This window comes from Paroedura picta, chromosome 5, assembly GCF_049243985.1.
Source record: "Paroedura picta isolate Pp20150507F chromosome 5, Ppicta_v3.0, whole genome shotgun sequence".
Classification (NCBI taxonomy): domain Eukaryota; kingdom Metazoa; phylum Chordata; class Lepidosauria; order Squamata; family Gekkonidae; genus Paroedura; species Paroedura picta.
Window position 1 is genome coordinate 12133133 of NC_135373.1, and position 12499 is coordinate 12145631.

The following is a 12499-nucleotide window of genomic DNA, read 5'->3' on the forward strand; positions in this document are numbered from 1 at the left end:
CACTTTCTGTCCATAGGACTTGGTTGGCTGAGATAGACTGCCTTGCTCCAGCTATCATTGTCTAATACATACGGGTAGGCAGATAAGACTGCCTTGCTTCATGGCTATCACTGGCTATCACTGGCTATCCACATGGCTATCACTGCCTAATACCCACAAATAGTGGCTGAGATAGACTGCCTCGCTCCATGAAGGCTCCTGGAGATTTGTGGGCAGAGCTTGGCAAAGTTAGTTTCTGGGGAGGAGAGGAACTTCAGCAAGGCACAGGGCCCTTGCAGAGCACCTATTTCTTCCTGCTTCCTCCATGGTCTGGAGATCCATTGCAAGAGCAGTAGCTCTCTAGGAGAAATTTATCTTTGAAGAGTTGTGAACCATCCTGAGCTCAGGGGAGGGCAGCATACAAAATTGATAATAAATAAATCAGCACCCACTGGAGGGTTACTGGCAGCCCTCATCACGGCAGCTTCCGGACCCCTTCCGACCCGCCTCTTCTCTTTCCTGCAGACACCTTTGCCAGCAAAGTGGCAGCCCTGCAGGACCAGTGCGCTGATGCCTCCATTGGCAATGTGACGGGCAGCAATGCGGTCAACGTGTTCCTGGGCCTGGGGGTGGCCTGGTCAGTGGCTGCCATCTACTGGGCCTTCCAGGGCAAAGACTTCGAGGTACAGACGGGCACCTTGGCCTTCTCCGTCACCCTTTTCACCATCTTCGCCTTCATCTGCATCAGCGTCCTCATGTACCGACGCCGTCCACACATAGGGGGCGAGCTGGGGGGGCCCCGAACCGCCAAGATCCTCACAGCCAGCCTCTTCCTGGGCCTTTGGCTTGTCTACATCCTCTTTGCCAGCTTGGAGGCCTACTGTCACATCAAGAGCTTCTGAGGACTCGTGGCTGGAGGGGGCAAGGAGACGGACGGACGGGGTGGAGCAGGGTCGGAGGGAGGCCAGCGGGGCAAGATTCCTGTCCTCCAGAGGGTCCCTCTGCACAGAGGCCACACCCCCCCAAGCCCGTTTGTACCACAAACTTCCTCTCTCCTTGCTGCCATGGGGGGGGGGGGGCAAGGGGCGCAGATTTTTCTAACTTGCAGCTGGGCCCAGGAGAGACTCCCTTTCTATTCCCCCTTCTGTGGCAAGGATTCCAACAGTTTTTGTGTGCAGATGTGTACGTGATGGGGGACTCTTCCTTCCACCCCACAGACCTGGGGAGACTTGGAGGGAAAACCAGCAGGAACTGGAACAGGGTCTGCTTGGAACGTCCTCTTGGCCACCTCCCTGAGCTGAAGGACTCAGAGGGGATCACTCCTACAATGCTGCTTAGTGGTTCTCTATGACTCTCTATGGCTAGAGACACTACCTAGAATGAGATGGAGTTTTGATATTTATTCTCCCTCCCTCCCTCCCTCCCTCCCTCCCTCTGTATGTCTAACTTTTTGACATTTTCAATAGTTGTCTTGTGGTTTTCAAAACATCTGCTAAGCTAGGGTTGGGGGTGTGCATGGGCTTTGTCAAGGCTGACTTGCCCAGACTCAGCAACCAAAATAGAGGGAACATTTGACCTCTGTGTCAGCCCCTGCCTACTTCCCCCTTTTGTGATTTTAACCCAGAGGGTGAAAATTGGTGTGTTTCACATGAACCGTTAGCCGCTTCTGGTTAAACTGCCCTTAATGTGCTGCTTAAATGTATGCCTGGCTCTCCCTGGCAAGAGGTGTTTAAGAAAAGAAGTGTGTGCCCCTCTTTAATGAGGGCGGGGGGTCCGTTCTCCAGATCTCTCCAGTAATGGACCCACACAGATCACCACTCACCTTCTGCATGCCTTCCCCAGGAGACCTCTACCAAATTCCTCCCTGTCGGGAAATAATTGCGCAACACCTGCTCTGTCACCCACGGCTGAATTCAGAAATGACCCAGGTTCATACCCGATTGCATCAGATCTCAGAAGCTAAGCAGGGTTGGCCCTGGATGGGAGACCCCTGAGGAAGCCCAGGGTTGCCAACCACCCCTGAACTTCTCTCGCCTTCAAAACCTTACCAGGTTGCTGCAACTTGACGCCACTTTCCACCCCCCTCCCCCAACTCAGCTGCATGAATGTTGACATTGTGTGTGTCAGATGGATCCATGACAGCCAGCCCTCCCCAGGAGTCCCAATGGTGGGAAACCCCTGGAGATCCACCCTTCCCCAGCAATTCCCCTTGTTCCAGGGAGTGATCCCAATCATCTTGAAGGTGGATCACCAAAGCCCCCCAAATATAGGAAACGGACCTACCATGTGTCCAAAAGAGGCCCTTCACTGTTTGGAACATTGTCCTGTTCTCTTGTACACTGGTCCTATTGCTCTTTGGGTCATGGGAATGAAGAGACAGACCCGTGATTGTAGATCTTCACGTGCATTTGAGTTTTTTGGACACCAATTCCAGTAGAGTCCCTGAGCCGGAAGCGTCCTTCCAGGATACTTGGTTCAACCACCTCCACTGAGGGAATTCAGGAACACAGCATCTCTGACAAAGCCATCCACATTGAGTTGCCAACTCTGGGTTGAGACCTGGGGGGCTTTGGGGAGGGATAGGAGTTTTAAGGGGGAATAATGCCATGGAATCCACCTTCCAAAACAACATTTTCTTCAGGGAAACTAACCTAGAATCACAGAATCATAGGGCCATTCCGCATTCGTCCAAAATAGCACAATGGTTACTAATTGAAATCGCTACAGTTTTGCCATTATGCACAACGTCGTTGACAATCTGCAACACTCCTGAAACCGATCTGCAAAAAGCGCTTCGTTGTAGCGCTTTCAGGGAAATCCCAAAAAGTGGATTCACCCTCTGGAAAGCGCTACACTCCTGCAACCAATCTGCAACACTAGCGGGAAAGTTCTGTGCGTTACCATTGTTGCGGTTTCTGCAAAGTCCCTCCCCCTGGCTCTCTCCTCTGATCTTCCGGCGAAGCGATCGCCATTTTTTTTTCTCCGAGCGAGTGGAGATCAATGCACCAGCGAGCCTTTGTTTACCCAGCGAGGCTTCCCTGGCTGCAGCCCCTCTGTTTAAAGTCACCAAGCACAAGCCCTTTTGCTGGTTTATTTTCACACTGTTTTTGGCCGTAAATTGCGCCCGTGAGGGGGGTGGGATTTTTTTTTTCACTCGGGGGGAGCGTGGCAACGATGAAACGGCAGCTCAAACACCACCTGCTAGCTGGATGGGTCTCTCTGTTGCAACGAATCAACGCATATTCGTTGCAACGGGTGTTTTTTTTTTTTTTTTAACTTCCTTAAAGGGAAAGGGGCTGTTTGGGAGCATGATAACGGCCGCCCATTGGCTGCTTGACGGCCAGGGGCGGGATACAGCTTAGCAATAGCGCTTCCTGGCTAGCGATTTTTGCAGAGACCGGAACCCTGTGGGAAACGATAGAAACGCAACTGGATTCCACTACAAAGGCAGGTATGCGTTACGCCGAATTCCACTATTTAAAATGGTGATTTTTCATTCAGCAAACAATTTGCTACATGGATCCCGGTGCGGAATGGCCCATAGAGTTGGAAGGGGCCAGACAGGCCATCTAGTCCAACCCCCTGCTCAATGCAGGATCGGCCCAAAGCATCCTAAAGCATCCTAAACATGTATCACCTGGCGAGCCGTTGGGACAGCGGGAGATCTCCACCCTCCCCTGGAGGCTGGGAAGCCTGCAGCCAGAATGGGAGAGCCTCCAAGGAAAGGCTAGACCAGGCTAGACCAGTGAATGCTGGCAGGGGCTCTTGGGATTTGTAGTCCATGGACATCTGAAGGGCCACAGTTTGACTACCCCTGGGCTAGACCAAAGGGGACCAAACCATGGTTCTCCAGATGGCCCTGGACTGCAATTCCACTAAGCCCCTGCCAGCATCAGGCTAGGTGATGGTGTGAAGAAAAAATGTCTTTCATCCAAGTTAGCATAATATCCCAAAATGTGGGCTGCCTCCACACCTCCTCCAGTTTCTTTCACTGCTGCATTAGGAATTGCTACAATAAGTCTATGGCGTGATTATGGTGGCAGCCGTTCGGTGATTCACCCTAGTTTGATCGATTGTTGCATTTTTATATTATTATCTTATGGTTTTAGGAGGGTATTTCATGTACCCTCGGCTGTATTTTAACTATGTAAGCCACCCTGAGATGCTGAATAAGGAGGTGGGATATTAATCTAATTAATTAAATTAACAATAATAATGCTTTCGCAACTTTTCTCAGTGGTGTAACAGTAAAGTAAAAAAATATAATCACTACTTTATTGTGAAGCCACTGAGGAAGGCTGTGAAACGGCGTCATTAACTGGTTTTGGCACATGGCACTAACTTGAAGACATTTTTTCTTCGCAGCACCACGGAATCCATCTGTCAGTTTTCTCCGACTCTCTGCTTGCTGTAATTACCAAGAGGTTGCTTCCTCCATAGCTTCCAGGTAGGGCATGGAGATCTCCCGGAATGACCACGGAGATCTGTTCCCCTGGAGGAGACGGGGTGGGCTGGAAGGCTTTATACCTGAGCTCCCTCTCTGCTCTCCGAAACCTTAAGCTCCATCTCCAAACCTCCAGGCATTTCTCAGCCTCCAGTTGTCAACCCCATGCTGGACTCCACTGGTGCAGCTTCTTGGAAAACTTCTCCTGTTTCTAAGAGGGGAAATCTATTTATTAACAGGAAATGGCGCCAAGGGACGATGTCCTCCATTGACAGGACAGGCTGGTAGTAAAAAAATTTTCTCTCTCTCTCTCTCTCTCTCTCTCTCTCTCTCTCCCCCCCCCCCCCAGACATCAAGCACACCTCCAGTAAACAGGCTTTTTTACCTTTACCTTTACCTGTATTTTGGGCCACCTTTCATTACTTGGGTTGTGAACCTCCTGGGAACACCTGAAAACCTCCCACTGCTCCAATTGGCCTCCAAAAACTGTTGCTCTGGGGAGAAGGGTGCCTTTGGAGGGAGGACTCTACAGCATTCCACTCAGCTGTCCTTCTGCTCCCGAAGACCCACCCTCCCCAGGCTCCACCCCCAGATCTCCAGGGAATGCCCCACTCGGAGCTGGCAAGCAGAAGCATTACTGATCTCTGCCTCCCATTCTGCTCTGGATGTCCGACAGACCCTGTTTTCTGACGCTGCCTGATCCTGACGTCTTCCTGGCTCCTCCTCCCCCAGCAGATGTGCTAGGATTCGAACTGGGGCCTTCAGCGTGTGAGCCAGGAGCATTGCCACTGACTGATACACAAGGATCTGATCCTCTCCCTTTTTGCTGGCTGGCAGAAGTATTTGGCTGGGCCCTCTTCCTAGGAATTATTTATTTATTGTACGGCTGAGTTATGCATAGGTAGCCAAGTAGGTACAGCAATTATGGAGATCAATTAGGAAATACTCCTAAATACCTTTGAATTCACTCAACAGCAGTGGGGGAGAGTCCAAAGAGCTCTGTTGCATCTCCCCAGAAAGTATGAAGGTCGCATTTCTAAGAAATTGTCTGGCACACAAATCACATTTGGGACCTGGTCTTTAGCCCTGAGGATTGTAGGATCTCCTGGCAATGCTACAAATGCAGAAAACCTTCCTCGAAAAGGGAGAGGGGCTGCAAACGTTCTGCTACAGCTGCCCACACTCCCCGTGGTGACCCACAGAGGAGACCAGGCCATTTGCCCTCTCTTGGAATTCTGTGCATGACTCAGTCAGGGGTCATCCTGGGATATCCGGTCAAGCACAGTCTGGTTTTGAGGGAGCCTCCGAACAACCCCTATTGGTCCGCGTGGCTGTTTTCTGGTTCCCCAGACCGCCATCTTGGTCTGCAGGAATGCAGACAATGAAGAGCAGGGGGAAGATGGGATCTGGGTGACGTCTGGCCAACCTCCCTCTGGCCAGGTTGGCACAGAACATTCAGTGGCCCGACCAGTGAGATGCCAGCTCAGCTTTTTCACCATTGAGAAACCCCTGAAAACTTCTTCAGGCTTTGAGATACTCCAGAAGTGATGTCAGCCAGCCACACCTCCCTGACACATGCTGACACGAGTCAGCAGAACGACATCACCCAGACCTGCCCGCTGGATGTGACATCATGCTCCGTTGCCCCCTCCCCCCAAACATAATTAAGTTCAAATGAAAATACTTCCCTCTCGGAAGGCCACAGGTGGCAAACCTTGGCCAGCAAGGATTTATGTCCTTCCCCCTCCCTCTAGGCCCATCATTGGCCATTGGGAGGGGCGGGACTGGTCAACAAAACCATATAAGGTCATATCAACTGACAATTTAAGGGTAAATTTTTAAAAATACATTAAAAATTAACTGACTCCCACCCAGTTGGGGAAACTCTTCCTGGCCCGAAGAGAAACCCCAGGGTTTCACAAAGCCCCTGTTGAGAAAGCCTGTGCTTGCTCATTTGCACCCAGAGCCCAGAAAGACACAGAGTCGCCAGCCTGGGTTGAACCCAGAATTATGACCACTCTCCAATTGACAGCGATCGGTCCCTCCGGAGAAAATGGCTGCTTTGGAGGGTGGACTCTATGGCAACAGAGCATGCTGAGGTTTCCTCCCGTCCCCCTCCCATCTCCTGGATTCTTACCACCTCATGTCAGGTTGCACCCCACAGCTCAGCTTGCCCCTTCTTGTTTGGACTGCCTGCCTCATCTTCTTGACACGACCGGGACCAGACCATGGGGGATGGGCACTAATTTGACAGCCCTCGATCAAGGCCTGACTTTTATTTTTTTGTGCTGATGCCCACTATTTCTACAGAATCCTTCATGGGACATGGAGTTTTGCTGCCTAACCCAGAAAAGAGCTCTGGTCAGAATAATCAATCACGAAAGTGGCAAATGAAACAGCCAAGAGAAGGGAGAAATGACGCCCGGAACACCAACTGGGTCGAGGAGGAAGTGGCCCCGGACAAAAGGCTGTAGCTGCCACAGTCTCCCAAGAGGGGCTCCATCCATCTTCCATGGCTTCACCTGGTGGGTCTTCTACGCTGATCAGCCACATTGGCTTCAGTTGCTAACCTCCAGATGGAAGCTGGAATTCTAGTACAATTACTACTTAGAATCATAGAATCATAGAGTTGGAAGGGGCCATACAGGCCATCTAGTCCAACCCCTTGCTCAACGCAGGATTAGCCCAGAGCATCCTAAAGCATCCAAGAAAAGTGTGTATCCAACCGTTGCTTGAAGACTGCCAGTGAGGGGAAGCTCACCACCTCCTTAGGCAGCCTATTCCACTGCTGAACTACTCTGACTGTGAAACATTTTTTCCTGATATCTAGCCTATATCGTTGGACTTGAAGTTTAAACCCATTACTGCGTGTCCTCTCCTCCGCAGCCAACAGAAACAGCATCCTGCCCTTCTCCAAGTGACAACCTTTCAAATACTTAAAGAGGGCTATCATGTCCCCTCTCAACCTCCTTTTGTCCAGGCTGAACATTCCCAAGTCCCTCAACCTATCTTCATAGGGCTTGGTCCCTTGGCCCCAGATCATCTTTGTCGCTCTCCTCCGTACCCTTTCAATTTTATCTACGTCCTTCTTGAAGTGAGGCCTCCAGAACTGCACACAGTACTCCAGGTGTGGTCTGACCAGTGCCGTATACAATGGGACTATGACATCTTATGATTTTGATGTGATGCCTCTGTTGATAGAGCCAAAAATGGCATTTGCCTTTTTTACCGCTGCATCACACAGCCTGCTCATGTTTAGTTTACAATCCACAAGTACCCCAAGGTCTCGTTCACACACAGTGTTACCTAGAAGCGTATCCCCCATCCAGTAGGCATGCTTTTAATTTTTCTGACCCAGATGCAGAACTTTACACTTATCTTTATTAAATTGCATCTTGTTCTCATTTGCTTCCACCTCCTCATCTAGATCATTAATAAATATGTTAAAAAGTACTGGGCTGAGCACCGAGCCCTGAGGTACCCCGCTACTCACCTCTCTCCAGTCTGATGAAACACCATTGACAACAACTCTTTGAGTGCGGTTCTCTAACCAATTCCCTATCCACCTAACTATCTGAAAATCCAGATTGCAGTCCTTCAACTTATCCATCAGAACATCATGGGGAACCTTGTCAAAAGCTTTACTAAAATCCAAGTAAATGACATCAACCGAATCTCTCTGTTCATCCAAATAGGCTTCTTAGAGCTCCTGCAGTGTTTTCGTCTTTCTGGGATAGTCATTGATTGAGCATGCAATAGCTCTTGTTTGAGTAGCGCTCACCCTTCACATACTCCCTTCCCTTCCAGCATTCTCGTCCATGGTATGACACTCATCATGTCTCTGAGTTTATTAAAGTTTGCCCTACGAAAATCCAACATCCGCGTCTGGCTACAAGCTTCCTACTTATCTCCAGGCGACAAGAGAAACTGGCTGATTTGGAAGAAGAAGAAGAAGAAGAAGAAGAAGAAGAAGAAGAAGAAGAAGAAGAAGAAGAAGAAGAAGAAGAAGAAGAAGAAGAAGAAGAAGAAGAAGAAGAGATTTTTTTGTATCTCGCTTTTTACTACCTGAAGGAGTAGCAAAGCAGCTCTCCCCTGGGAGGCAGGGGAGGCTGAGAGAGCTCAGTGAGAACTGACTGGCCCAAGGACTGGCTGAGAGAACTCATAGAACTGGGTCGGACTCAGGGTCCCCCAGCAGGCTGCATGGAGAGGAGGAGCAGGGAATCCAACTAGGCTCTCCGGATAAGAGGGCACCGCTCATAACTGTGACATCAGCTGTGACATATCAGAGGTTCCTGGCCTTTTTGAGCCAATGGGATTCTGGCACCGAATGCCAAAATGCTTTCAAAGGAGGCAGAGTCAGCCACAAATCATCAGGGACTGCAGTTATACTCCCCGGCATTAGACTCCTTTGACAGCCCGTCTGTCTCCAGTCTGCGCCCCTGAGACTCCATCCCCCAACCTCCCAACCCACAACCAGCAATCCCAGATTCAGCCTACCGGGGAGTGGGAAGGGGGGGTGACCCCACTGTTGGTCCAGGAAGGCAGGGAGCCTGAGGGGGCAGCCTGGAAATTGTTCCCTGTTGCTGTTGATCAGACCCCAGAGATCAGTTCCCTGGGAAGGAAAAGGCCACTTTGGCGGGTGGGTTCTGGGACCTCCTCAGGATTTACCCCCCTCCCAATGCTTTCATGTCCCCACCTAGAGCTGGCACTGCCAAGGGAGGGGGTCTTGAGAGGCCAAACTCAGGCACTTCCGCCACTGGCAAGATGGAGGAACTAGGGCCAGAGAATGCAGTAGCTGGAGGAGGAGCTCCCTGGACTTCGCCATTCAGTCCCTATTGAGCCGTTCCTCAACCAGACGTTTGGCTGTCTGCTCCCTTCCTGACATGCCCAAATGTCACACTTTTCGGCCTGTTTTAGATATGACGGCGGCTGGGCAAAAGAACTCATCCACGGGGCTCGGGGCTCCGCCAGCGTCTGGCCTGTGCATATTGGCCGTGCGGGTACTTGCCGTGGGATTCAATGGCCCAGATTCAATGGGGCACCCAGGGTTGCCATCCTCCAGGCGGTGGCTGGAGAGCTCCCGCTGTTACAACCAATCTCTGGACATCAGAGATCTGTCCACCTGGAGAAAATGGCCACGCGGGAAGATGGAGTCTATGGCCTTGTGGCCCGTGGGAGTCCCACCCCAAACCCCACTCCTCCTCAGGCTTCACCCCTTCCTCCAAATTTGCACGTAGGCAGATATCTCCCTCCACCGCCAGGCCACCAACCTCAAAGGGACCTGGAATCCCAAGCAAACTCCGGTTTGGCTCTCTGGCATTCTGTCCCACTGCCTCCGGGCTCCAATCCCAAACTTCCAGGTTGGCACCATGCCCGCTGCTTTCCCATCTACGGCTCGGGGCTTTTCTGCCTCTGGGGCCTTTGACTTCTTTTCTTTTGAAAGACTGTCCTCCAAATTCTCATCTGAATTTCTAAAAGAAACCCAAGTATGGGAACAGTTTTCTAACACATAGTGGGGAGGGGAGGACGGGGGGGGGGGGGGACATGTGCACATAGCACATTTTTAATATCTGGTTTTCGTAATGCTTCCCGTTTTTGACATTCCGGTTTTTGGACAAAGGGACGTTTGTAGCTTCTTTTGGCGTAGCTGAGCAGGAGCCCTGAGCCTGCACTTAGCAGAGGTCTTCTTCCCCCTGAAGTTCACTCTGTTTTTCTTGAGCTCCTGCGTTCTCTCTCCTTAATTTCATTTTTTAAGAACTTTGGATTGTGTGCCCGCTCTCTCTTTCTCTTGCTTTCTTTGTACAGGTTGCCATAAAAACATTAAATTCTGCCTGTTCTTTATTTCGCAGATGAGAAACCTTGTTTAGTTGAGTATGCATTATGCCCTCCAGGGACAAATGAACAAATTCATGAATCCATTTTGGTTTGACACCCCTCCCTTTATTTTTGAGACAACAACCTCCCCCCTCCCCCACACACACACACACACAACTCTTTGGATGGCGTTGCATGTGCTGAAATACATAATTAGATTTTTGGAAACAGCAATCTTTAACATGTTATATCAGAGGTCTTTTTTGAGCTGATGTGTGCCTCTGGAATTCTGGTGCCAAATGGCAAAATGGCTGCCACAGGAGGAGGAGCCAACTGCAAAATGTCAGGGAGTTTGGTTTTGTATAACACACATATATAACACTCTTGAACATTTTGGGAGGGAGCACTGTTTGACAGGAAGTCTCTTTAAAATTGGTCCAGGCAATCAGAGGACCTGTCTACTTCCCCCAAACACGTGGCTTGCTCAAAACACCAGGCATGTGCAAATGATGAGAGCAGGTCCCCCACAGACTTCATGGGGGCTTTGATTTGCACAAAGTATATTCTTGGGATACATGTTTGTAAATTGACAAAAATGGGGGGGGGGGTCAGACTGGGCATGTTTCAGGAAGCAGGGAATTCTGAGGGCAACAGAAGGTGTGTGTGTGTGTGGGGGGTTGCTATAGCCCATGAGCATTTTCAAGGCAGTGAGAATTAGTTATCCTCGCCCTGCCTGCAGTTATTAGTAGGCCTTCCCTTCACTCACTCCAGGAACAAATGCTGGAGGAGACGACCTTCAAATGGGTCTGTCTGCAGATCAGAGGAATTTCTTCCTCCTGAGGTGGGTCTCTTAAAAAGAAGAGCATGTCCCCTCCTCTACCCCCCAAAATGTCTCAGGACATGAACAGAACATGGGTGAAATGGGGAAGAGCAGATGAGATGCAGTTCGGGGGGGGGGGAGGAAAACGTTGGTTCCAAGTCCCTGAGTGTGGGCAACATCACGGGAAGAGATACTTGGGTTTGTAAGACTTCCTTCCCTTTATCTGGATGGCCCAATCTCTGCAGGGCTGAATCTGCATGGAGCTTTTATTACAATCCCAGGTCGATTCAGTCCCTGCCATCTTCCACTGAATGTGATTTCCATTTGGATTTTGGGTGATTTAAATTTTCCCTCTGCAACAAGCATGATTGATCCGGAGTGATCAATTGCTTTTGCCTGCGATATCCTGGAGTGGTTATGACCCTCAATATTTGAAGAATCGGCATGAGAAAGCATGCAGCTGTCTGCTTTTCCCCAAACTAACTTGCTGCCAAGCCACCAATGCCCTGATTGGCCACTTCAAAGGCTTCCTGGTTGCAAAACTTTCCTCCCAATATTTATTTTTTGTCTTTGTGACTGCTCCAGAATCAGCAGAGATTTGCCTCGTCTGAGAGGCTGCTGCTGGTGGCTGGCTGGCTGCTTGGCTCCCCCCCTCCCCCCGCTTGTTAGCGAAAGAGCCTCGTGCTGCACTAGGCTTCTCCACCAGCAGTCAAAAGAGGAGAAATAAAACATGCCAGCTGGACTTCTTCTGCCCTTCCACCTCTTAGCTCCCAAATCAAGTGCAGAACACTTTCTGTTTCAAGTCGGGGGAAAGTAATGAAGAAGACCTGGGTTCAGATTGATCTGAATTCAACAGGATTGACAATTGAATGAACAAAGTAAGTGCAGATTCAGCTCAGGTCTTAGAAGCTAAGCAGGGTCAGCCCCAGTCAGTGCTTGGATGGGAGACTGCCAAGAAAGTCCAGAGGCACCAAGGGCCAAACACTTCCGAAGTTTCTCACCTTGAAACATCCCCCAAGGAGTCTCCCTCAGTCAGCTATGGTTCGGCACCACGTCCCATGCACACAAGTCTTTCCCATTTCACCCTCCACTTTCCGGGATGCCCTGTCTCCATTTCTTGTGTCCAGCTGCTTAACACAGAGCTTAGAACATGAAGAGACAAATTGGGCAACTAGCAGGGAGGGTTCCCTGTTTCTTAGTGGAGCTGGGTGGTATCCTAGAATGACCATGGACTTCTCCAGGCGGGACCTGCCAGTCTACAGTTGGTAGCCCTAGCTGTTGGGTGCGTTTGGGGGATATTGACAACAAAGCCCTAAAGTTTCTTCCTCGAGGAAAACGGCCTGCATGGGAGACCCCTGCCTTCTGACTGAGGGCTATGCACCTTCTCTTTCCCACTGCATCCAGGCTAGGGTTGGGGAGACCTGTTTTAAAAAACCCCGTCC

General features: G+C 50.4%; 1 protein-coding gene across 1 annotated transcript in view; it reads left to right on the forward strand.

The window, feature by feature from the left end:
• Positions 1–10249, forward strand: part of SLC8A2 (solute carrier family 8 member A2) — a 167906-nt gene extending 157657 nt beyond the window's left edge. The window contains exon 8 of the mRNA XM_077336520.1: positions 505–10249. Coding sequence (XP_077192635.1) covers positions 505–881 — 377 coding nt within the window. The 3' untranslated portion in view covers positions 882–10249. The remainder of the gene's footprint in view (positions 1–504) is intronic.
• Positions 10250–12499: the final 2250 nt, after the last annotated feature.